General features: G+C 36.5%; 1 protein-coding gene across 1 annotated transcript; it reads right to left on the minus strand.

Moving 5' to 3' along the window:
- LOC141305377 (importin subunit alpha-7) lies at positions 1-26,778 on the minus strand. Its single transcript, XM_073832477.1, has 14 exons — positions 26,645-26,778; positions 17,033-17,166; positions 16,333-16,428; positions 16,027-16,126; positions 15,854-15,948; positions 15,641-15,772; positions 15,452-15,540; positions 15,222-15,321; positions 11,236-11,399; positions 9,415-9,493; positions 9,195-9,320; positions 8,861-8,988; positions 5,847-6,025; positions 1-3,500 (listed from the first exon to the last, which is right to left on the minus strand). Exons 1-14 carry the CDS (start codon positions 26,646-26,648, stop codon positions 3,313-3,315), a joined length of 1,614 nt encoding a protein of 537 aa, XP_073688578.1. The 5' UTR covers positions 26,649-26,778; the 3' UTR covers positions 1-3,312.

Genomic DNA, 26,778 nt, shown 5'->3' on the forward strand with positions numbered 1-26,778 from the left:
ACATTTTATTTGTATCTGGACAAAAAAGAAAGAAAGAAAGAAAAAAAACCAACTCTTAAACATTTGTTCAGAATTGTTCATGTATATGTTTGTGCGACATGTTCAGTTTGTGTATCCGTCACTCATTCATATCGTCGGTAAAGTCAAGTCAGTCACAGTATGGGCAATTGTAGGCAGAGGAGGAAAGGGAAAAAAAAAAAAGAAGATTTAAATATAAATACATTTAAAAGGAAAGAAATTACCAAACCAGGATACAATATCCACCTGGGCAAGTCTTAATATTGTGTATGAAAAGTACTTAAACATGTAGCACTGTAAACACAGGTGAGTCAGCATTACTAGACACAGCCATATGCATCGGCTCCAGGTTTGGAAGAGACAAAAAGTCTCCAAATGTCAACATCTACAAGATCTAGGACGGAAGACCATAAAGACCCAATTTCACTCATTTGTGGCCTTTTGTAAATATTTCACTGTTTTCTGAACTTCTCAGAAGTTATTTTAACGAGTAAAGAGCAGTGCAAGCACTGCAACTTTAAATTGTGCCAATATACCAATACAACGGTTCAATTTCTGGTTTAAATGTAGTTCACAGAGATACACGGATCATATGACACCCACTTTTGGCTTCTCAAAGCGAATGACCTTAAATGAGAACAAAACATCTGCGAAAGAGGCCTGAACTGATTTGGATTTGCTGTAATTGTGCTACGGTTAGTCACACAGGGAAATTAGAAGTGAAACAACAGAGTTGGGTCTACATGGTCAGCTAGTGCGCTCATAAGACACAAACACACAAAAAAAACACTCAACGAGGGCAAGAAAAGAATTTACAGAGTTTCTCCTTCAATCGTTTGCATCCTTCTCACTATGCCAACAGAATTACGTCCAAAAGGAACACAAGCTAAGCAAACAGTACACACTGAGACAGTATTTCAACATTGCATTGGCCTTGGTTAAAAGAATAATCAAAGCACAATAAATTATGCATTTATCTTTATACCTTTGAGTTTACCAATTTGGTGTACAAATAGCAGACCATCACATCTCTAATAAACCTGTGGCAGACAATGTAACCTCTAATTTGTACGGTAAGAAAATAGAGCAGCAATATTCGCACAACATGTGCACATTCAAGTAAATAAAAAAAGGAAAAACAAAATCAAAGACAGATCGATACACATCAGCCTCTTGTCTTTGTTGGTCTGATTGGCACTTTAGTGAATAGGAGTGCATTTCCATTAAGAGATAATTTCTTTGCTTTTTTTTTTTTTTTTTCTCTCGTTTTTGATCAACATAGATATATTTTAATAAGCATAGTTTACTTCCCTCCATGATCTCAGTCTTGTTTTTCCTATTTCTCTGATGTGATCTGGATGACGACAGCATCCTCATTCTGAAATGGACTTCCAGCAAATGTCATCAGAACTAGTACTTGAACCGATTTAAAGTGAAACCCGGTTGATACTGTTGTTAAAGTACATCGGATTGTGTAGAGGTATTTTCAAAGTTAAATTCAAGTCTCAATTTTAAAGAATTAGTATGGAAACCGCCTTTCGGTTGTCGGTTCTGATCAGGAATCGCATCGGATTGACATTTATAGAAGGAGAAGACTTCTATAACAGGATGCTGCTGCTGATCACTTCCTTTCACATCATCCGTCAGTCATCCGATATGTTTTCATAGATACAAGCCCGTCCTAAATCAAAAGACCCCTAGCATTCACTCAGAGAAGCACCCTTCGGTCAGTGTATGATGGAAGTGGAGGAAAAATGCTTCCATAATGACGTGAAACGTTTACTCACAGTTTTAAAGCAAACCACAGTAAGTTTCGTACGGGACGACAGGTTGATCAACTTTTCATTACCTCCATCTAAAATCCACAGCAGTCTAAGACCAAACCCGATGTGTTTAACTTTTAGTGCATCAACTCAAACAAGTGCCAAATCAATATGAACGTAACTGGAGATTATGGAAGTCATTTCCTCTCAGTTTTATGCTGTGTACATGTTTATGAAGTGTATGCTGGTCTTGTATGCATGTGTGCAAGGTGTGTGCAAATAGAACATATCTATATAGATTTTTTTTGCCCATACATATCATTATTTAAATAAGTATTCCTTGCCATACCTACAGCGCCGGCAAAAACTACAGAAACCGATCTAATGAGCGCGAGCTAATTGTTGAATGAAGATCTGGCAAGGGATACAAAATGATTGTTGATACCAACAGAACACCATGCAAAACCCCAACATGCACATACTGAGGGCTGCGCCAAATAAACCAGCCAGATTTCCTATGCTCCAAGTAATGACGAGAAAAACAGAGCAGAATTAAGACTCCATCATGTGCATCAATCCGGCCCTCAGATAAGTGCGTATTTCCTCAGAGTTAAAGCCTTTTGATCAAAAGAAGAGTTATTCATAACACTGCACACCACGAACATCCTACAACTAGATAGTTCACCTCTTGACTGGTTAAGTAAAACAAAAACAAAACAAAAAGAAAACTGGGCATTATCTTTACTAAATGGGCTCTTCAGGCCCTAGTCATTGTTTTTTAACAGTAATGACTTTAAGTTAGGATTCTCTTTTACTAAAATACCTGGATTATTTCAACACCACCCACCACCACCAGCACATCAAATAGACTCTAAATGAACTCCACACCCGGCATGGTTTGAAATGATCAATACTAACACTAAGAGAAATTAAACTGCTTCAGAAAGCCTTTGAAGAGTGCTTAAATGCTTATGAAACACATCTGGAGATATGTATAAAGCATGGTCATATTAAACACAACCAGGCTTTAATATCCAGGATATGAATAATGGGAAAAAAAAAAAAAAAAAAAAAGATTCTATAAATGCAAGAGGATGAAAAACAAATCAGGATCAAAAAGTAAAGGAGTTTCTCATTTTAAATAAATGAGAAAACAATTATCTCATCTTTCAGTGAAAGGGGGAAACTGTAGCATACCACCCCTTAAAAGAAAAAAAAAAACTAAATAAAGGACACAGCGCCACGATTTCTACCTGAGGGGGATGATTATTTAGCTGCATCGTTGAGGGGGAAATTAAAGAAACTAAAATCCAGCTCTCTCGTGTGTGACGGGGCAGTGGATATGTTCCCCTGCGTGAAACACACCTCAGTGTGTAAAATGAATCAGTCTGGGTCATAGGTTGAAATTTGTTTTTTCCTCAGATATCAGTGGTTGCGCTCTGAGTGTTTCCGACGTATGTTTTTGTACCGGTATGTGGTTCAGGGATGGGTGTAAGGATAAGGGGGCAGCCGGGAAGAGTCTGAAGGCTGGTTATAGCTGGAAGCCCTCCATGGGGGCCTCCTGCTGCGGGAAAAGAAACTGCTGCTGGTTCTCATCCACCTGCGGTGCCAGATTGGCATCTTCTTCCTCTACTCCAAAGTAGTGCTCGATGAGGTCAAAGGCTTTCTGGTAGATCTCCTGATTTTCATGACTCTGCAGGAACTCGATCTTGTCCAACCCTGGCAAAGAGAAGGAGAGAGAGTTTATAAAGATTTCTTTTGTTAAATAAACATTATTATTATTATTTTTTAACATTAACAATGTAACAAATATTCTATTTATAAAAGCAGAATATGAACCTCATCAAGTTAGTGTTTTTAAGCGTTTTACATTTATTCCAAAATAATAACTCAAGGCATTAACAATTTAAAACAATATATTTAATTTGTTCGTTTTTTGGAAGCTTGGTAAATATCAGTCACAGACACAGAGATTTACCTTGATTTTCAATAAGCTGATTACTCATTAAAAACTCTCACAGATCACGTTTAATGCCATTTTAAGTATTATTTTCATGTTACAAAGTAGTTATATCCAAGTGTGTGAGTGGTTTAATTATTTTTGTTTGTTTGTTTTTAATTATCCTTCCCATTAATGCCATCATGGGTGTGTTCACACTTGTAGTTTGGTTTGTTGGGTTCATTTGGTCCGGACCAAAAAGGACCTGGTCCGCTTAGCGTTCACGCTGGCATTTTTGACAGCAAACCTAAAGATACCGAACCTAAAGGCATAGTGATACATTCACAACCTGACTGGTCAGCTTCAATGCCAAACTCCAAACAAAAGGAAAAGCTGCGTTCGACTTAAAGTGCCAATTCCAGCAGACGGCATTAGGTGTACTTGACTTAAAGCGGCTTGTTCCCTTTGTGAAACCATGTCGCATAGCGTCGCATCTTGTCATCACTTCCTATTTTTGGTTCGTTTAGAAATATTTGGTCTGTGTTGTGTTCATATTTCATTCGAACTGCACCAGAGTTCATTTGGAAGCGGACCAAGACCGGCCTTTTTAGGGTGTGTTCACACTTGTATTTTGCTTTGTTTGGTTCATGTGGTCTGGACCAAAAAAGAAAATGATACATTTGGTCCTGGTCCGCTTAGCGTTCACACTGACATTTTTAACAGCAAACCTAAAGATACTGAACCTGAAGGCATAGTGATACGTTCAATACCTGATTGGTTAGGTTGAATGACGTATACTTTGTGATGGAACTCACCAAACACCAAAGGTCTGTTCGACTGATTGCTCCACATTTGCCCTCTGCTCATTTTGTTGTCTTTGTGAAATCATGTCGCACAGCGTCACATCTCGTCATTACTTCCTATTTTTGGTTTAGAAGTATGTGGTCCAGGATGTGTTCATATTTCATTTGAACCGCACCAGAGTTTGTTTGGAAGCAGACCGAGACCCGTCTTTTTTGAGGTCTCGGTCCACTTGTTTGATGCGCACCAGGGTTCGGATGGCAGCGTTCACACTTACTTAGATGAACCGCACTAACACAGCAATCGCACCAGAGTTTGTTTTAATCTAACCAAACATGACAAGTGTGAACACACCCTGTGTTGTTGATTCAGATTGAGTTTGCAAATCAATCATATGGTGATGGAGGCATAATCAGGCATTGCCTCCTCTCATGTGACTTTCCCTATTCATTCTCAATTACCCCCCACTAAACCCACTGCATGCTTTAGGGAGTCTGCTAAAACTCAATGGGCTCAGGGGAGGTGACGTGGAGACAACTTTGGACAACTTTAAAGGCTATTTTCTCAATACCAAATATTGTCCTAACCTAATGTAACCCCTCACACCCGGGTCCTACCGCACCCGCTCCGAGCGGGTCTCGAACCCGGGTCTCCGGCACGGGAGGCGGATGCACTAACAAGGAGGCTAAAGGCTGCAACCTCTAGCGTCTGTCGCTAGTGCGTCTCTTGAGATCAGGGGAGTGAGGTTTACCTGTGCAGCTCCTACTAGCTGGCCTCCTTTACACTAACAAACCACGCATCCATGGAAAGCTTATTTATTCAGGTTTTTGTGGTTCAGGGTCATATATGTGCTTTAAAAGCATCAATAAAAGTCAATATGCTGGCAATTGCATGCTAATAAATAACTAGTTAAAAGTAAATAGTGCTTACTAAATTAAGTTTCTTACAATTTTTTTATCTGTATATTTTTCTTGCCACTGTTATTTATAATTTATTGTATATTTCTTTTTTATTATTAGTGTTTTTTATTACCTTAACTTTATGTATTGTCTGCACTATGTTTGTACTTTCTGTACTGGAAGCTCCTAACACCAAGACAAATTCCTTGTGTGTGTGAACACACTTGGCAATAACACTCTTTCTGATTCTGATTCTAATTTTGGGCTGCTGATTCCAAAAATAGTGCCTGTTTTCCAGATCCTTTGGAAAAGCCAAATAATTTGCCATTTTGTATCATATTTTTGATATGATGTCTCAGAAAAAAACACACATGCAATTGTAGCACAATACTGATGTAAGAGGTGGTCTGGTGGAAATAATGTTACCGTAGGCTTCTTCTATGAGACTGCAGTAAGGATTGAGGCCGCTGCCATTTTGTTTGGCCTCTTGTTCGCCCAGTCTGAGAATGTTCTCCAGACCATTCAAAGCCACCAGTACGATCTTGGAGTCCATCACGGTCAACAGATCACAGAGAGGTTTAATACAGCCCAAATTCACCAGATACCTACAGAAAAGAAACAGATAGGGAAATAATAAGCAACAGCATGTGTCACCATATTCTGTCTCAATTCAACAGGAAATACAATCCAAATAACACTGTACTTGGAATAAAGCCCTTGAAAATAAAGTTCAATAACTGATTTATTTTTGGCACAGAATATTATGTATTCCCTCTTCTGCCGCTTTGTGTAATTTGTGGAATGAATCAATTTGTAAAACTAGACATGCACCAGTACGGCTGGGACAATATTTGTCCTTCAGTACTTAATTTCTCAGAAAATAAACATCATAATTTAATTTCCCACAATACAAATAACCCAAGATGAGGGAATATATTTGGCAAGCCCTTCCCATCAAATCACTGTGCGAAACAGAATCTGCATTTCAGATTTAGACACACAATGATGCCATGAACACGAGCCAAACATCCCAAGGTCAGCAAGTGAACATCAGGCTAGCAACTGACCCCAGTTTCCTTTCTTGTTCTAGAAAACATTTAAGCAATGTGAACCCTGGATTGACAAGAAAGCAACACCAATTTTCATTATAGCCAAACTATCTTTCAGTCTAAAAGTAGACTAAGAAACACCTTAAATAAAGGATAAACTAAAATTCCTTCAACAAAATCCAAAACTAAGGCTTATTCAAAACATCAATAATAATGTCAAGCCATTACACCACACTTATGTAACACTCCAGTTAAAAACATGTCTGGTACATTATAAATACGATTAGAACGTGAAATTAGATGGTAAGCTGTTGCTATGCTAATGCCAAAGGAAGCACTCTGTAAGCACACATTATAGGCTGATGCATTTAATGACGCACTGTTTGGCTGTAGCAAAATACCATAAGTGCATGTCTGATAAAAACTAATGCCATTTGCTGTAAGTAATAAACACTTTAAGCACACTGCTACTTCTAGACCATGTGATCTCACTAGACAGCATGAAAACCACACTGCAATTCAATCTGGATAAACACATCACAAGTGCTCCCTGGTGATCAGGACAACTTCTCCAATATTAGCACTTGTGCTATGCCATGCTAATAGCCTTCTGAGAAGACCCAACTTGTGGGAGCACTTTAAATGACTCTCATGCTAAATTTCTAAACAGCTATCCTGAGAATTTATTTCGGAGGCTAGCTCCAATTCGATTAGATCTTGATGAGTGTGGATCACTGTTCTCCATCAACCTGTCTCAGTCTAAAAAAGCCAGACACATTAATGATCAGCAGGTTATGTGCATTGTTGCTTATTGACCTTGAATCACCCACACAGACAAAGAGACGCTATCTGACATGCATGTAATATTAGAGCTGCACCAGTCAACCGGCCATCAATCTGAGTAGGATATTTTAATTGGTCCGAACACGCAACTGATTTTTGTTTTATTTTATTATTTTTTTTCATTTTATCTTTTTAACGGCACTGCAATCATTTCTCAGAGTTTGTATAGAAATATGTTAACAGAGGACAAAGATAGGACACAAAGACGAAAGCACAGACACACCAGAACAGCAAATATTGTACCATGCAGAAATAGGGGTGGAGGTTTATATAAAGGCATCTCTGAAGGGCACTGACTGGAAATTTTAGATGGCATTTTGTTATGGTATTGCTTCTGTTCCAGAAGCGCCATCTACGGTCATAAAGTGAATTTACATTTTAAAGGAGAAGTTCACTTCCAGAACAAACATTTACAGATAAGTCATAAAGAAATTATGTTTAAGGAAAACATTTCAGGATTTTTCTCCATGTAATTGACTTCTATGGTGCCCCAAATTTGAACTTCCAAAATACAGTATAATTGCAGCTTCAAACGGTCCCAAATGTGGGGCACCATAGAGGTTCACAATATGGAGAAAAATCCTGAAATGCTTTCCTCAAAAAAACGTTATGAAGAAAGACAGACAGACATTAACATCTTGGATGACAAGGGGTGAGTACATTATCTGTACATTTTTGTTCTGGCAGTGAACTTGTACTATAATGAAGCCCATCTGCTGTGTTTTTTTCTGCATTTATTTTATGTAGCATAATTTCACAAAGCTAAAGTAAGACTATTCAGACAAATTTGTGAAAACATCTGCTTAATGCTACGGAAGGGATAATTTAAAATAAAGAAATAAACTAAATAAAGCCCTTCAGTTTTATACAATAAAAAGGTGATAAGTCAAACTTTTGATCGGAGTTTAAATATTTGAACAGGAAGCTTCTGTGAAGAAAGCAGTTGCTAACAAGTGGCAAGCTCAAACTAGATGGTATTTCACCACATGAATAATTATGGCAAAAAACAGATGAAACACTTTTAAAATCTTATTAGTTTGTTAGTTATTGTACAATCCATTACAATGATTGCAAAATGTATGAAACGAGGCACAGAAGAACACAAAAGTGGCTTTTAGGTGCATTTTCAGACATTTAATGAGGCTCAGAGATAGCATGAGTGCAAATAAATTAATAAATTCATGTTGAGATTAATGTTTTAAATATAAAATTTTGAATATAGAAATATTAAATGATTTTTTTTTATTCATTTTTGAAAAACGTGTATTGCTTATTACATATGTCTATTACATTACATTGTTATTACATATATCTGTAGTTTTAGGTGAATTATTAATCTTGACACACAGTCATAAGGGTATGCAGTGGTCCTCTCCATGATATCACTTCCTATCTTGTTATTTGAGCTGCATGTTTTGGCATGTAGCTTGCCAAAAATGAACTCTATATCAATGACCTGATTAAAGTGATGACAAATGGTATGCCAGTCTTGGCGACAAGTCTGAATACTTAAGATGAGGCGTTTGAAAGCGCACGCTAAGAGCTCACCTGATCTGCTCGGGTGTGCCACCTGACGTGGCATTAGTGATCGCCCACGCCGCCTCCTTCCTGGTGCGGAATTCTGCTTTCTGCAGGATATCTATCAAGACCGGAAAGATGTTTGCATCTATTACGGCCTGCAGAAGACGACGATGACGGGTGAGAAAAAGAACAGAGGATTAAAGTCATCCTTAAATCCAAAAATAAATCCCAAGTAGACACTACAAACAAACTCCTTTGAAGATTTAAGGGCACAGCCGTAACCCTGCCACACGTGATAAACAAGCTGAACCCTGCGAGTGTGCCACTGTGCAGCAGATGTGGAGTGTGGGTCAGGGTGTACCTGAATCTGCGCTCTGTTTCCCGCTGTGATGTTGGAGATGGTCCAGCATGCCTCCTTCCTGATGGATTCCTTGGCGCTGCTGAGCAGGTGCAGGAGGCAGGGGAGAGCAGAGCAGTTCAACACCACCTAGGGCAGAGAGAATAGGAGCATAAGGAGACTATCCATCTCCTGTTGGAAACCAGAGATAATCATACATGAAGATGAATAAACACAAACACACCTGTGTCTGAATGTCATCCCCTGTAACAATGTTTCCAACGGCCCTCAGAGCAGGAGAGGCTACCTTGTAATCAGTGTGCCTTCAAGAAAAGAGGAAACAGGGCATTTATCAAGACCAGTACTTTTCAACCTTGATGACTCAAAAGGTCCCTGTTGTCCAACACAATATCTGTAGGCCCGTTGATATAGACCTTAGTCAGGGTAGTGCCATATTCAATTTTTGACAGGAATGAAAACAAGTCTGTGTGTACAGAGCATTCAATAGATTGTACTGTTGTTTGACAACATACCGATTGATTAGCTGTAGGGTTGGGTATCGAAAACCGGTTCCATTTTAGAACCGGTTCCAAATCTCCAATAACCGGGTATTCGATAAGACACGTGCATTTCGATTTTGCTTAACGATTCCCGCGTTCGCATTTTAATGTGATTTTTAAACTGTTTAAGTGCAGAAAGGAAAAGAACTTGCGCACTATTTGCTTTGTGTGTAATGATGTAATGTGACTTTCATAAAACGGGACGTGCTTGATTTATTAATGTTTCTTTTATGTTTTTTGTTTTTTTTTAAAAGCGAGAAAGACAACTTGCGCTGTTCTATGTATGCGCTCAGAGACATGTAACATGTAAAGTTATTTGAGCTCAGGGTGTGTGCCTAAACGGTCAAATACACACAAAAATATTTCAAAATGAGGCCCTTGGTGATTATTCATGTAAACCCTTGTCAGTTATGTCTTAAATGATCAACCCGTTGAGATTGAAAATACGTGTAACAGTATATTGCATCCGTGTGGCTCAAATAAGCGGCAACAAATAAGATTCCTTCTGCCATCTCTGTGCTTAATATAAAAAAAACATAAAAAAATAAAGAGAAAAATCACTCACTGCTCTTGAATGAAGGACTTTTGTAGTTTTAAATAAGAAACAAAGCATGTTTAATTCTTACAGTGAAGAGACTGTTTTATTTTACATTCAATTTCTGTAGTAGGCTGTTAGACTACTTTAGACTTGCATAAAAGTGTTTTTTTTTTTTTATTAATTTGTATCTTTTTTCTGTTGTATTGCTATCTTTAAATTAATCACAAGTTTTGGAGCCAGTCATAATCGTGTTTAATAATCGTGATTAGGATTTCTGCCATAATCGAGCAGCCCTAATTTAATGTTTGAAATTTATATTAGTCTAGTTGTTTTTTCCTGTGGTATTTTTTAGTAAAAACATAGGCAAAAGACAGAATAAATATTTTTGACATCTAAATGACTTTAATTGATTTTTTTTTATCTTATTGGAATCGGAATTGATAAGAATCGGAATCTATAAAATTTAAACAATCCCCAATCCTAATTAGCTGATGAATGTATGTCTGAAAAATAACTTTTCTAAACAAAAACTCTATAAAAGTTGTTAAAATTATGTGATTTTATACAGTGCATGACATTGTAAAGACTGTAAGTCTATTCCTCACATGCTTTTTTTTTTTTTTTTTAATCCGTTTTAAAGTTATATAACGGCGTGGAACATGACTAAGATATTTTCTGTATTGCTGCCAATTTAGACTTAACAAACTGGGAGGACTGACATACAATGAATGAACCATGACTCCTTTTGTGATTTTAGCAGTTCAAGATGTTTGAGTTTCTCAGAAGTCATGTCATACTTCCCCTTTCATTACAGTCAAATCTTGAGAATTTATTCAAGCCCACACCCCCATTGTTTTGTCCTGCTGATTATTCAGTTTCTCTTTGAAATATGTTATTATGCAACTTGAAAGTGTAGCAGTTTTAATATGACCTAGAAATGACAATGTAGTCATAACAGCTGACTTACATTAGCAGCTCCACCAGCCTCCTGCAGACCCCTGAATCAATAACTGCCTGGATCTTCTCATTGGGGCCATCAGAGAGATAGGACAAAGCCCAACAGGCATCAGCCAGCAGGTCTGAATCACTGCTGAACAACAGACGGGACAGCACAGGCAGGCATGGAGACACCTACAAATACAAAAGACAGCTTTCAATATGAAGTCCGTTGGATACTTGCCTAGATTTAAGTTTATTGCCACATCAGCTTCAAAAAGCTATTCTATTGCAAACAAAGAATATACATTAAAAAAAAAAACAATAAAGTAGTACACAATACAAAAATTTTAATATAGCAATTATAAAACAGGGTACATAAAATCCTATAAAAGATTCTTTAAATTTACTTTTGAAAGACATTGTAAAAGTTTTTCTGGGCCCATCTTATAAAACAAGTCTTTAAGTTTGTCCTGATAATAATCTTTGTCGCATGACATTAAATATTGGGCAGACCAAAAGGACATGCTTCAGCGTCAAGTGAGTCCCAAAATATTGACATTTTGGTGCTTCTTCACCAAATCAATAAATGTCCATAAGTTAAATGACACCTTGTATACACAACTTGGTCATGCCTAGATTTAAAGAAGTTCCCACAACAGAATTTACTTCAAAAAGTTTATTTGTTGATTACTGGCTAATACTAGTCCATGGAATAAGTATTATGTATTAATTAGGGCCGGGACTCGATTAAAAAATTTAATCTAATTAATTAGAGGCTTTGTAATTAATTAATCGAAATTAATCGCATTTTAATCGCATATAAATATTTGACCTGAGAACAGTGAGAAGTTTTTTTATACGGATTTTTAGTATACCATTGAATAATGACTGAATACATAAGCTTAAGCAACAAAATATTGTTTATTTTTGTTCAACCAAGTCCAACAGACCAGTGCAATATTGCCATTAAGTGTAGCAATAGGCTCGATGTGCTACAGTGAGATGTGAATTCCTTGTTGCATAGCTTGCACACAACCATGCTCTTATCCACGCTTCCATCCATTCGTTTTTTTATAACAAAATTTCCCATCCACAGGGCCAACCAAAGCGGTCCCATCAGCTTTTTTGTCCATGTTCACTGTGGTTTGTTTTGCTGCGTCCCAATTCGCCTACTTATACTATGCCCTATAAGTATGTACTCTTTTTGTGAAGAAAAGTACATACTTTTGAGTATGTAGCAGAATAGTAGGCAAGCTTTGGGACATACTACTTCGTCATAACTGCTTCTTTAACGGAGGCTCTGTTGCTTAGTTACCTGAATCCTGTCACTGTTTAAACTGCCCTGTCAATCATCACAGTTAACATTATCTACATTTCGTTTAATTTAATTTCCTACCGTATTAGAGAGAAATTAAGAGGCACGTTCTTTAACGAGTCTTTCATGCTCTTGTGTTTGCTTAATTATGCATTTAAACGTTAATGACCAAACCTATCATTATAAATGTTGCTGCACATGGAATATAACGCGGATAACATTTAAAAAATATTTTTTATCAGGTTACACACTGATTATTTATCACTCAAACCCCTTTCTCTACCTGTCCGTTGGTCGCGCATATCCTCCATGTTTGTAGTTTAACACTTTTTATGCGTGTTTGTAGTTCCAATGGAATCCTCGTTCACGGCGCAGTGTGTTGTGGGCAATATTAGCCATTAGAGTGTGCATTGATCGTTAAGTAGTAGACCATCCGGGAATCTTTGGAATACTTTTATATTCATACTATTATATGAATATTTTATATTCATACTTTTATATAACATACTACGATTTGGGACATACAATACTATTTAGGACGGACGCAGCTTGTCTGAACGCTAGTTGGTGCTCCAGTATAATCGGTCCGCCGAATCTCATCCAGTGAGAAACGTTCCGCGGTGCAAAACTAAGTGCGATTAAAATGCGTTAAAAAAATTTAACGCGTTATTTTTGTGTAATTAATTAATCTAAATTAACGCGTTAAAGTCCCGGCCCTAGTATTAATACATAATATTTGAGATATTACTTAAATGTACACTACAGTTTAAAAAGCAGTCATCGATTATTTGCATTTCTTTATAAAAAAATGGTAAAAACAATAATATTCAGAAATATCATAATTTAAACCATTTTCTATTTGAACATTTTTAAAGTGCAACTTATTCCTGCAATTATTCCTTCAGCAGCCATTACTTCAGTTTTCAATGTCATATGAGACACTGAGACACACACATTGGTTGCACTGTAATTATGAAGTTATTAAAAGTAATAAAATAAAACATTCAGTTTGAAATAGAAATTATTTTGTAACATTATATATGTATTTACTGTATCTTTTGATCAATTAAATAGGTATAGGTGCCTAATATTACGTTGGTATCTATTTGCTTGGACTTCTGACATCTCAGTCAGCCTGGAAATCACCTTCTTAAAGAGATAGTTTACCAAAAATGAAATTCACATGATTTACTCACCCTCAAGCAACCATAGATTTATATGATTTCTTCTTTCAGACAAAGTTATAATAAAAATGTCCTGGCTCTTCCAATCTTTATAATGGTAGTGAATGGCTGTTGACATTATGAAGCAAAAATAAAGTGCATCCTTCCATCACAAAAAGTGCTCCACATGTCTCCGGTTAGGGCTGGGCGATATGGCAAAAAATTAAAATCTCAATTATTTTTTTTAAACGTATGACCGATTCTCAATTTTTTTTGTATTTTTTTTTTAACTAGTAAACTTGAAAATGTAACAATTCAAGTTTAAAGAAAGTAGTTAACGAAAATTCTATTCCAAGTCGACCACACATGAAGTTGTCAAAATGATCTAAATGTTCAAATCACTTAAATATCTTTGCAGAAAAGATGCATGAACTATAACTACATCTTGTAAAGTCTTATATTTAATGTTCATCAATAATACAAGGAGTATACAAGGACAAAAGTCAAGGTAATCCAAATTCAAAATGACTAAAGGTAAAACACCAGTAGACTTAACTATAAATATCCTGTAAAAACAATTAACAGCAGCTTTCAGGCTGTCACCATGAAGCAAACGTGAAATATCAGGCATAAAATAGTAGTTCTTTTATTCGATTGCACTACTTTTCCTTTTTTTTTTTTTTTACTGTTGCACTTACATCTCATGCATTAAACAGCAAGTTAAAAAGTTCACTCCCATCTTTTTGCATGCTTTTCCTATTCCACTGCCCACGTCGCGGTTAATCGTGCGCCAACATGCGACTGGATCGTTCATTTCTCTTTACTGTTATCATTGGCATATTGTCAAAGTGTTTAATTCTAACGTTTGGTAACATTTCTATTCAAAACCGTGGGAAGAAAAAAATAATAATAACATTATCGCCCAGCCCTAGCTTCGGGGGGTTAATAAAGGCTTTCTGAAATGAATTGATGAATGTGTAAGAAAATTTTCCATATTTAAAACTTTACAAATGGTTATCTATAGCTTCCGCTAACTGTCGTACATGCATTCACTAGAGAGTGGCGTTCCAGCGGTTGACATAGGATGCCAGTTATGAATTATAATTAGGTACAAAGCGAGGATTTGTAAAGAAACATGTAAGAGGATTTTGATATAATCCAAAAGGGAGACTGGTTTTCCTTTGTTTTAAATAAAAATTGCTTCTCTGGAGACTAGCATATTCTCATCGGAGCTTATACTAGGAAGGCCATTTTTAGGCCCCAGAGCCATATGGAAAACTTTTTATGATGGATGGATGCACTTTATTTTTCTTCAAAATCTCGACAACCATTCACTGCCATTATAAAGCTTGGAAGAGCCAGGACATTTTTTAATATAACTCTGACTGTATTCTTTCAGAAGAATACAGTCAAAGTCATATAGACCTTGGATGGCTTAAAGGTGAGTAAATCATTGGGTAATTTTTATTTTTGGGTGAACTATCCCTTTAAACAAAGAAAACAAGAGTGTTGTCAAGGGACATAAGCAGTACAGACCTTCTCAAAGTCTGGGGGTGGACTTTTGCCTCTGCAGAGGTTGGACAAGGCCCACACAGCATTCCTGGTCATTGTGAGACGAGTTGATTTGGTCAGCAGCCTAGGGGGATAAAAAAAAAAAAGCATCAAGAAAACAATCAATCCTTATCTTAAGCAAAAAATATTTGTTTCTTCCGCAGACGATGCTAAATTCATTGCCATGTCAGATAAACAGAAAAACGAGCACTCACATTAGTAGAGGAGGAAGGATATTACAGTTTAGCACATAATCTCTGCACACGGCGCTGTCTCCCGCAATGTTCCCCAAGGCCCAAACAGCCTGTGACACGAAGACTCATTAACATACTCGCATGGGATTTATACTCATTCAGCACAAACAAAACAAGGTGACTTATCCCTTGCAGCTTTATAACTTGTACCTGCTCCTGCACGTCTTCGAACTCTGAATTGAGAAGCTCAATGAAGACAGGTACGGCACCGGCCTCGATCACAAACTTCGTCTGCTGAGATGTTCCAGATGCGATGTTGGTCAATGCCCAAGCGGCCTCAAACTGAAATGGAATAAAGGACATGTTCAAGAATCTGACTTTGGAACTTTTGTACAAGTTTAGTTCTATTTCATCACATCTCACCTGTAATGTGCAATTTGTACTTTTCTGAAGGAACTCAACGAATCTATTCACAACTCCCGGTGTGCTTATCACCTCGTCAATAGGTGGGTTTGGTTCTGAACAACACAAATTTAGAATTATTAAAACTCACACACGCTTGTAGGCAACTCCAAACATGTGTTTGTGTCAGATACCTTTGGACAGCAGTTTTCTGAACCTCTGTGTTGTGACCAGTTGTAGTTCATGATCCTCCGAGAAGAGCATTTCAACCATGTCTCTTGTAATTACTCCATCCTAAAAAACACATAGGACAAACTTGGTCTAGATCAATGGCCTAATTTGTTTTCAGCACTGGTTTACACCTCTGAGAAGTTCAAATCAATAATGCTTATTGAATTAAGGGGTCATAATGCACTACTAACAACACTCCCAGAGTTACCTCACCCTGTATGTGACATAACGGAAGAAAGCAAACAAAATGCATTTGGGTTTGAACTCACTGGTGCTGTGGAGGACGAGACGTAGGAATCCATAAGTGGACTGTCAAACATTCCCCCTTCTTCACACAGCAGCTCCACATTTCTCCTCTTAAACAGCTGCCAAGAGAAAAAGAAAGAATCAATGGTGCAAATTGCATCAATTGATGTGACAGTTAAAGTTAACATGAAACAGCATTCACAGACCATTTAACTTCTGTAACAGGATAGTCAATGAGAAAAAGGACGTATGGGATGTTACTAAATATTCTTAATCCACGTAAATGCTGATCTTTTGAACTTTCTATTCAAAGGATCCAAAAGAAGCAGTTTTCAGCATTAATAATAAGAAATGTTTCTTGAGTAGCAAGAAATGATATCAGAATGATTTCTAAAGGACCATGTGTCACTGAAGACTGCCGTGATGACACTGAAAATTCAGGTTCGCATTATAGGAGTAAGTTACAATATCAAATACATTCAAATAGAAAACGTATTATAAATTGTAATAATATTTCACAATAATTTTTGAATGGTAGTATAACTCATACGAACAGTATATGATAATGAAGAAATATGTTTTTTTGTTTCTTTGGAATAACTACACTGACAAACTGCACAAAAAAAAATGGGGTATATTTTCAGATTACCTTTAAAGAAGAGGCCATGTAGGGAACAAAAAAAAAAAAATGAAACAAAGAAGGAAAAGCAAGTGGACAGTCACCTGTTGCTCTCGTTTCTGTTTCCTCAGCTGGATGCCTTCCTCCTCCCTTCTCCGACGCATCTCCTCCAGGTTGAGGGCTTTGTTCTTGTAGCGGTTCATCCTGAAATTATCCTTGGCAGGACTTCCTGAAGGCTCTGCAGAATGGAATAAATTAGTAAGAAATGATATACATCTCTAAAACTGACAGTTAATAGTCTGCTTTGATCCAAGATAAAATGCAAGCAAGTAAGCTTAATTTATATAAACATACTTTTTTTAGGATTTAATCCATAACATTTAGGTTTTATATGTGTAAAACTGTTCAGAACTGTGCTAGCCAACCATGCGCTGATTAGCATCTTTGAGCTGGGCTCAGAAGTATCTAAAATTGTCACTACAGAAACAATCACTACAGAAACATTTGGTGGTGTTTCAGTACCGAAACATGTCATCAAGGTTTCGGTAGTGACAAAAGGGAATTTAATAATCCCTTAATTTGAAACATAATCCTTTAATTTGGGAGAAATAATCACAATTTTAGTACAGTCATGCACATTTTTTTTGTTTCATAGTATATTCAAACTAATAAATCCTCAACTTTGAAATCTGAAAATTTTGAAAACTTCTTGCCTTTTGCAAAGAACAATTTAGTTCAAAATACAACAAATGTCATGAATTGCACTTGAAATATTGTTAAATGTAATTTTTATTGTATTTAATTTTTTTTTTTTCATAAAATAGCAAAAAACAACAACAAAAAACAAATTTACAATGTAGATGTAAGCAAAATCGTCAATATAACCCTTCTAATTAAATTATTGTACCTTTTCCGCAGTGACAAATTTGCAGCAAGCACAAATATTTCAAAACTTTCTAAAAAATACAATGAAAATTAACTGCACAATAAATTACTAGACATGTGAAGAAACTGGTATGAATGAATTATTTTTTTTTTTTAAATTCTACAATCCAGAATCCTATATAAAATCAAGCCCGGAATTATTCATACCCCTGGCAAATTCTGACATAATAGTTACTTTTATTCAATGAGCAAGTTTTTTTTTTTTTTTTTTTTTTTTTTTTTTAAATGGAAATAACAATGGAAATGGTTTCTCCAAAAAAAAAATATTAAGACGATGTACAAGAGGCATCATTGTGGAAAAAATATTTCTCAGCTTTTATTTACATTACACAACAAAAAGTGGCATGTCCAAAATTATTCATACCCTTTGCAAACTGTCACAGTCTATGGGAAAATCCAAAGTTCTATACCATTCCAAATAGTCCAAGCTGTTCTAAAACATCCTAATTACCCTGATTCATTGGGAACAGCTGTTTTAATCAACTCAACAAGTGAAAAACAAGTCACAAGTCAGGAAAAGGCTATAAGACCACATCTACATGTTTTGAAGTTCCAGTGGCTACAGTGCAAAGTAGGGGTGGGAATCTTCAGGCACTTCACGATCCGATCCGATCCGATCCCGATTCTGGGAGTCACGATCCGATTCCAAAACGATTCTTGATCTACATTTTTTCCCCAATTAATTCTTCTGCTGTGCAAATACAACTTTACAATTTTAAAAACATGTAAAATTGCAGTTCATATGCTTTTTGTTTATAGTTGAAATCTCTGTAAAAGTAGGTGTGTCAATCTTCACTGGTTTCAAGATTCAATTTAATTTAATTACCGTTTTCATTATTAACTAAATATCATGATGCTCACATTCTTAGTTTTCAATAGAACTGCACATGGCTACATTTTCATATGTTTTATATCAAATTTATTTTGTGCCAATTTTACTTTATTTTTTAAACTATATAAGCAAGGTACTTTTTAAAACAATTACTTATTTAAAATAAGTGTTCTTTAGGTATCTGAAAGTTTACAGACAATAGTTTTTCTTTTTTCCTCAGCATTACTGCCGTTTTATTATTACTGATGAGATCATAGACAGGCAGCTTTAACAAACTAATGCACAGCAGTGGCGAACAGTGACTTTTTTTTTTTTTTTAACCAGGCATGCTTAGTGCTAAAACCACCAGTAATACCAAAAATAATTATATCTTTAGATTATTTAGAAACCAATAAAATCAAAGACGAAATGATATTTTAATATTTCCTCTTTTCCCTGTTTATTATCATTTAAAAAAAATTATAGACATTTTATATAGGCTATTTTTTTCAGTGGACTTTCACATTTTGAATTGTTTAGAAATTATGATAATATACAGTTAGGATGTTTTTTGTTTTTCATTTGATTTAGTCGAGTAAGTTGTGCATTATGATTTTCGGCAATCAGGATCTGGCAGCAACAGCGCGTTTTTCCGCTTGGGCGAGTGCTTCGCGGACAGCTTACCCCGCGAATAAAGTCATGCGCATGACAGAAAAACAGAGAATGCGCATCAATTCTGAGGAGTCGAGGAAGATGCGGAGAATCTGCTTGCCCGGAAGATTCAATCTCAAATAAGGGATCAACTTATAAGCATGTTTATATTATTTAACACGTGAACGCAGTCTCTCTGACAGCCTGGGTATGCGGAGCATTAGCAGCTTATATGGACGGAACGCCACTGTTGCACAGATCTATTTCGATATATCAGATGTTTTGTCCTGCTCTGAAAACATAACTGACTGTATGTACAGTTTCGTTTAAAACTATTTGAAAACGCAAGTGCATTTAACCGCATCTGCAATCGAGCTTTAGAACGAACAAACACAAAGCGCACGCTTTGAAAGTCTGTCAGTGCATCTAATAGTACTGCATTCCAGACGGCAGAAATGAAAGCATAACTTAAGTAAAACACGGCGGGTGGAAGCAATCAATGTCAAGCAGTGCGCACGAGTCTCACAGTGCAAATGCTGTGCAATGAAGCCGGCAGCGTCTCTAGCGCGCACATATGCGGAAAAAAAACAAGCTCAGAATCGATTCTGAAATATTAGGAATCGATTCAGAATCGTTGAAGAGAGAATCGCGATGCATCGGAGAATCGATTTTTTCTCCCACCCCTAGTGCAAAGTATTATTAAAAAAATACAAGACGTTCCGCACTGTGAAAAATCTCAGAGGACGTGGTTGGAAGCCAAAAGTGACACCTGTGCTGGCCAGAAGGATAGTGAGAAAGGTAAAAAAAAAAAAAAAGGAATCCAAGGATCACCACCAAGGCCATCCTGATGAATCTGGGCTCTGCTGGTGGCAACATCTCCAGGCAGACAGTCCCAAGGACACTGCACACCGCTGGGTTCCACGGCGCAGACCAAGGAGGACACCACTTCTTCAGATAAGGCACACAAAAGCCTGCTTGGCCTTTGCAAATGCTTATCTAAGAAAGAAGACGCCTCCTGGTCTTCTGTTTTATGGTCAGATGAAACAAATTTAATTGTTTGGCCACAATGAAGAAGCCTTCATTTGGTGTAAAAAAGGAGAAGCCTTCAACCGTAAGAACACCATCCCCACTGTCAAACATGGTGGTGGGAACCTAATGTTTTGTTTGTTTGTTTTTTACCCGGTGGACTAGGGTTGTGACGATGAGGAAATTTCCCCATCGGTTAATCGGCACGTGACAACACCGGTAATACCGGTATCACCGTGGGGGTGGGGGTTTGCTCTTTTTTTCTGCTTTTAAATAGCTTGTAAATACATGCGTATTATACTTTCACTTTCAGTTTTGCGGGAATTGGCAATTCTGCGTCAATTGTTTTAATGGACGACAACGAAACTACAAAAAAAAAAAACTTTGAACCCAAAATATTGCCAAACAGGTGCTTTTGGACATTAAATCGTCCGCCATTCTCTTTCTGTAAATTCGACTCCTCGCACAGATAATTAACACGGCCAATTCACCATCAGCAATCACACTCCGTATCCAAGCACTACAAGAGAATCCCTTTAAATATCCAAGCAGTCTTACCTTCATCATCTCTTGTTTTCAGCATCCCTCTCCCTGGGCAGGGGGAGTGCCCCGGGCTCGGCCAAACATGCTTAACTTTTACGCTGTTTATTATATGTAAGCGCGAACTCCTCACGTGATAAATGAAATATGACGCATTGTAGCTATGTTCAGTTTTTAATTATATTGCATGCTCTCGTCTTAAGTAAATTATTTAGAATGATATTTTCCATTCAATTCAAATAAATATTTAATAAAAAAAACGAATACTTAAAAAAAAAAAAAAAAAAGTGGAGACGGTGTCACGGTGGAAAAGTGATGTCACCGGTGTTGCGTCTTAAAACCGGTAACACCGTCAACACCGTCTATCGTGGCAAGCCTACGGTGGACCAGGGAACCTAATCGTAGTAAACGGCACCATGAAAAAGGAGCAATACATCAAAATTCTCAACAACAACATCAGGCAGTCTGCAGAGAAACTTGGCCTTGTCCACCAGTGGACATTTCAGCACGACAACGACCCAAAACACACAGCAAAAGTGGTGAAGAAATGGTAAGCAGACAAAAACATTATCGTTTTGCAGTGGCCCAGCCAGAGTCCTGACTTAAATCCAATTGAGAAACTGTGGAGGGATCTAAAGATCAGGGTGATGGCAAAGAGACCCTCCAACCTGAAAGAATTGGAGCTCATCACTAAAGATGAATGGGCAAAAAAACCATTGGAGACATACAAAATGCTGGTCAGCAATTATAGGAAGAGTTTGATTGCTGTAATAGCCAAAAGGCTTTTCTAGTGATTTTTGAGAAGGGTATGAATAATTTTGGAATAATAAAAGATAAGTTATAATTTTTTCCACAATTATGCCTCTTGTACATCGCCTTCTTATCTTCTGGGTGACATCTGTGTCATTTCTAATAAAAAAAATATGCTGGTTGAATAAAAGTAACTTTAAGTCAGAATTTGTCAGGGGTATGAATCATTTCAGGTTTGACTGTACATTAAAAAAAATAAAAAAACTTGGGTTACAAATTTTTGGTCAAACCACCCAGCACAACAATCTTCTTGTCGCACCTGTCTTATAAGAAAAAAAAAGGTCTTGTTTTAAAGTCTGTAAATTGGGATGCAGAGTTTGTTTTCACATGGTCAATAAAAATGGCAAAGTACATTTTTCTGTCAATGAGTTGCTGGTAGGGAAACTACAAGTGCAAGACATGCACAAACTGTCCATGGTGGACACATAAACCAATGTATTTGAGCATCTTGACAGGAAAAACAAAACTGCAGTGACAATTTCAATTGGTGTGCCATCTGCAAGAGTGCACATGTCGTCAGTAACGAGACGAAAATGAATGTGGAAGTGCACAGCTTATTAAACCCTTCCCTTCAAAGCATAACAATGAACGTTGGAGAAATTGTTCAGCAATCTCAGCAGCTATCTCCACCTTCATTACTCACTTTGGTCTGTTTGTGCTGAGCACAACACACTTGAACAGAGCCACCCGGAGTCAGTGAGCAAAACCACTTTTATTGAGGGTGTCTAAACGCTGTTTGCATGAGCAAGCAGCTAAAGCAGCCTGTCTCAGCATTTGTGCGGCACAGAGAGCAGAGGAGGCTACGAATGATGACTGGCTAATGCTACCGAAAGCACATCAGGGCACTAACAAACAAAGCGCCTGAGGGTACAGTTTCTGATCTTGGATCTGCTCCCATCCTTTCTGTATGATCTTATAGTACAGTGTCTCAAAGGAGGAAAATATCCCCAAAATCAGCATTGGCACCATGTGAAGGCCTCCGTAACCTTCAGACAGTAAAGATCTGCAGTTCTGGAGCAAAGAACTTCCGCAAGTTTCAACTTGACTGCTGTTAGAAATGAGGCTTCCTGATGGGTTTGATGGGTGAGGACTTCTTCCCAATTTATGGAAGGTTGCATTCCAATTTAACTGCTCATGAGCAATATAGGCCATGGCCTAAAGGAATAGTTCACCCAAGAATGGCATATGACATAATTTACTGTTGTTCCAAACCCATTATGAGAAGGACTGAATAATTTACAGTAGACTTAAAGAAGTCTCTTCTGCTCACCAAGCCTGCATGTATTTGATCTAAAGTACAGTAAGAATGGTACAACTTTTAAATATTTTTACTATTTAAAGTAACTATTTTTGCTATTTTAATTCCTGTGATTTCAAAGCTGAATTTTTAGCATCATTATTCCAGTCTTCAGTGTTACACAATCCTTCAGAAATCATTCTAATATTCTGATTTGTTGCTCAAAAAACATGTATTATTATGTTGAAAACAGCCAAGTAGAACTTTTTCAGGTTTCTTTGATTAATAGAAAGTTCAGAAGAACAGCATTTATCTGAAAAAGAAATCTGTAGTAACGTTATAAATGTTTTTATCATCACTTTTAAACAATTTAAAGCATCACTGTTAAATACAAATATTATTTTTTTATCATTTCCTCCCCAAAAGCTTTTTATCCCAGATACCTCAACAGTACTCAACTGTTTTAAATATTGATAATAAATGTTGAAATGTAGAATAAAAATGTTTCTTGCAAATCAGCATATTAAAATGAATTCTGAAGGATAATGTGACACTAAAGACTGGAGTAACGATGCTAAAAATTTAGCTTTGTCACAGAAATAAATTAAAATGTAAAATATATTCAAATAGAAAGCAGTTATTCTAAATAGTAAAAATATCTCACAATATTATTACTTTTGCTGTATTTTGGATCAAATAAACGCAGGCTAGGTGAGCAGAAGAGATTTCTTTAAAAAACATTTAACTGTCCAAAAACTTTTGACTGGTAGTGTACATTGGCAGTCTCATATGCTCACCAAGGCTGCATTTATTTACTCAAAAATACAGTGAGATCAGTTATATTGTGAAATATTATTACAATTTTACAACAATTCCATTCATTCATTTATTTATTAAAAAAACCAATGGTATTAATGGTAGCGTTACTGGTTGCTCTTTTCCATAACTATAATAAATGGGGAGTGGTAATTAAAGCTTTTAAGAGAAGACAAAATCAAGACCATATTTTTAAATCATAAGCTAAACTTGAGAACTCAATCATATTTGAAAAATCAAACATTCAGACCAAATGATCCAGATTATGGATCCATCCGTTTCTCATAAGAAACGAACGCATGTTTGTGGTTATTCTGGAGTTTGACAGCCCCGGTTCACTTTCATTACATTAGGTTAAAGTCCCCAAGGAAGAAAGGCGGTTTTGAGGATGAGTAGGATGTTCATTTTTGGATGAACTATTCCTCTAAAAGTGAAAGAGCATCATAGTGACTCTGTTCTACAAATTTAGATGGGATGACAAGCTAGCTGTGGCTCCATTACATAGTTGTCCATCACATGGGCCTCACAAATAGCAGTGTGGGCTGGGCCCCTGTCGCAGAACTATTTTAAAGAAGTGTGTTTGCTACGGCTTAAAGACGGAGCGCTGGGGACAAACAGCAGACGGGATCAGGGCGTAGACTATCCAAAGTTCAATCTGCAAAATCACTCACTGCACTTGACTAAACAGCTTTTGTAGCTTGAATAAGAATCCATCTACATTTCATTTACACAGTACTATCTGTGTTTTTACATTTAATTTGAATCAATTTCTGTAGTATTTAGCATGCATTGAATACTACTGTTATACGTACCTTTGAATGTATCTGTTCTGTTTGTAATTTATTTTTATTTCATTTTTGACTGTTTACTTGTTTTATACACTACCAGTTAAAGGTTTTTGAACAATAAGACTTTTACTGTACTCTGTAGACTCTTTAAATATTTTTTACTGTTTAAAATAACTGTTTTCGATTTAAATATATTTTAAAATGTAATTTATTCCTGTGATCAAAGCTACATTTTCAGCATCATTACTCCAGTCTTCAGTGTCAAATGATCCTTCCGAAATCATTCTAATATGCTGATTTGCTGCCCAAAAAAACATTATTATAATTATTAATATTTAAAACAGTTGGGTACATTATTTTCAGTATTATTTGATGAATAGAAAGATCAAAAAGATAGAGATCAGCATTTATCTGAAACACTTGTTTTTGGGGGGGGAAATACACAAAAAACAACAACTTTTACTTAGCAAGAATACTTCAAATTGATCAAAAATGATAATAAAGACATTTATAATATTACAAAAGATTTCTATTTCAGATAAATGCTGTTCTTCTTTCTACTGACCCAAGAAACCTGAAAAAAAATCTGCTCAGCTTTTTTTTTTTCAATATAGTAATAATAATGTACTTTGAACAGCAAATCTAAATTTTAGAATCATTTCTGAAGGATCATATGACTGGATTACTGATGCTAAAATTCAGCTTTGAAATCACAGGAATAAAATACATTTTAAAATATTTTCAAATAGAAAGCAGCCATTTTTAAATAATAAAAATATTTCTAAATTGTACAGCTTCCGCTGTACTTTGGATCAAATAAATGGAGGCTTGTTGAGCAAAAGAGATTTCTTAAAAAAAAAAAACATTAAAAACTTCTGACTTATGGAAAAGTTGAAGTATTTATTAATGTGGCATTGAAATATAGATTTGAGAACATATTAACTAAAATGTTGGTGTTGTAACAACATTATTCATTTGAATTCAGGGTTACATGGGTCAAAAACAACAAATGTTGCTTTTTTGTGATTATTTTAGAAAAGCAAATAAAAATTCCAAGACAATTCCTTAGCATTGAGCCTACAGTAAAAGAAATTGATATTTTCTGCTAATTTGCACCATGGAAAGCCATGAGAAGCCTAACTTGTAGCCTAAAATGACCTGCTGGTTTCAACGTACTCAAATTGCAAGCTGAAATGCCACAGTGTGTGAAAACTTCTAAATTGTCATGAAAAAGCTGTCAGATATCACATTAATTTCCACTGTGATGATTCATTGAAATAGAAGCCTATAAGACCGGAAAAACCAAGTCAGCAGCAGTCTGATTCTGACACCCTATCTGATCGTCCTGTCTGTATGGTTCCTGTCCCAACCTCTTCCTTCCTTCAAACAGCCCATTCAATAGTATTTTCTAACACTGAGGACCCAAGTAATATTTAACAGACACGTACAGTGAGTGAGGCTTTATTGCTCTTGACAACATAACCAAGGGGTTACAGCAAGAAAAGCCCAACTCAATTGGTGTGGTACACATCTGATAAATGGATTTAAAACAGAAACTATCAGCTATCAGGGTTGGTCACATGTTACAGCTGACTGGTGAACTCACTGACATTGGAGGCAAGTAATTGTTAAATCAAGTCAGGTGTCTACCTAAACAGTATTTATTCCCATCGTTTATGTGAACAATGACAGTTCACTAGGTTCTTCAACGTGTAACGTCAGAGCATTTCCTCTTTATTAACTGTGTAGACTCAAAACACGAGACGATTTCACAACCCCTGTCTAAACATGCTGAACATGACCAAGCGTTTACACCGGCACAGACTCAAAACCTCCTTCCACCTCAGTCAACTCCTAATAAATCTCACAAGCGCCTGTTCTAAAGGCGTTTTAGCTTCAAATATCTGTTCTCAGGTTGACTTGTAAACATATATGTCGAGTACAGCAATGTGCTAAGCTAACTGGCCCTTTACACTCATGCTGTAACTGACATGATGTGGCTTCTCCCGGGTTTTCAGCTACAGATTTGGTCCCTGAAGACCGCAAATAACAAAACTAACAAGTCAAAAAACAGTATAGGATGGATACTCACCCATCGTGCTTTATTTACTGATATACGCTTTGATTACTTGTTATATCAACGCTGTAATCTTAACACTCTCCTTGTCTTCCAGAATTTGCTCGTCACAAACAATATGTCGGTGATCTACGGAGAGCCGAAGGAGA

Source organism: Garra rufa, unplaced genomic scaffold, assembly GCF_049309525.1.
Source record: "Garra rufa unplaced genomic scaffold, GarRuf1.0 hap1_unplaced_002, whole genome shotgun sequence".
NCBI classification, from domain to species: Eukaryota; Metazoa; Chordata; class Actinopteri; order Cypriniformes; family Cyprinidae; genus Garra; species Garra rufa.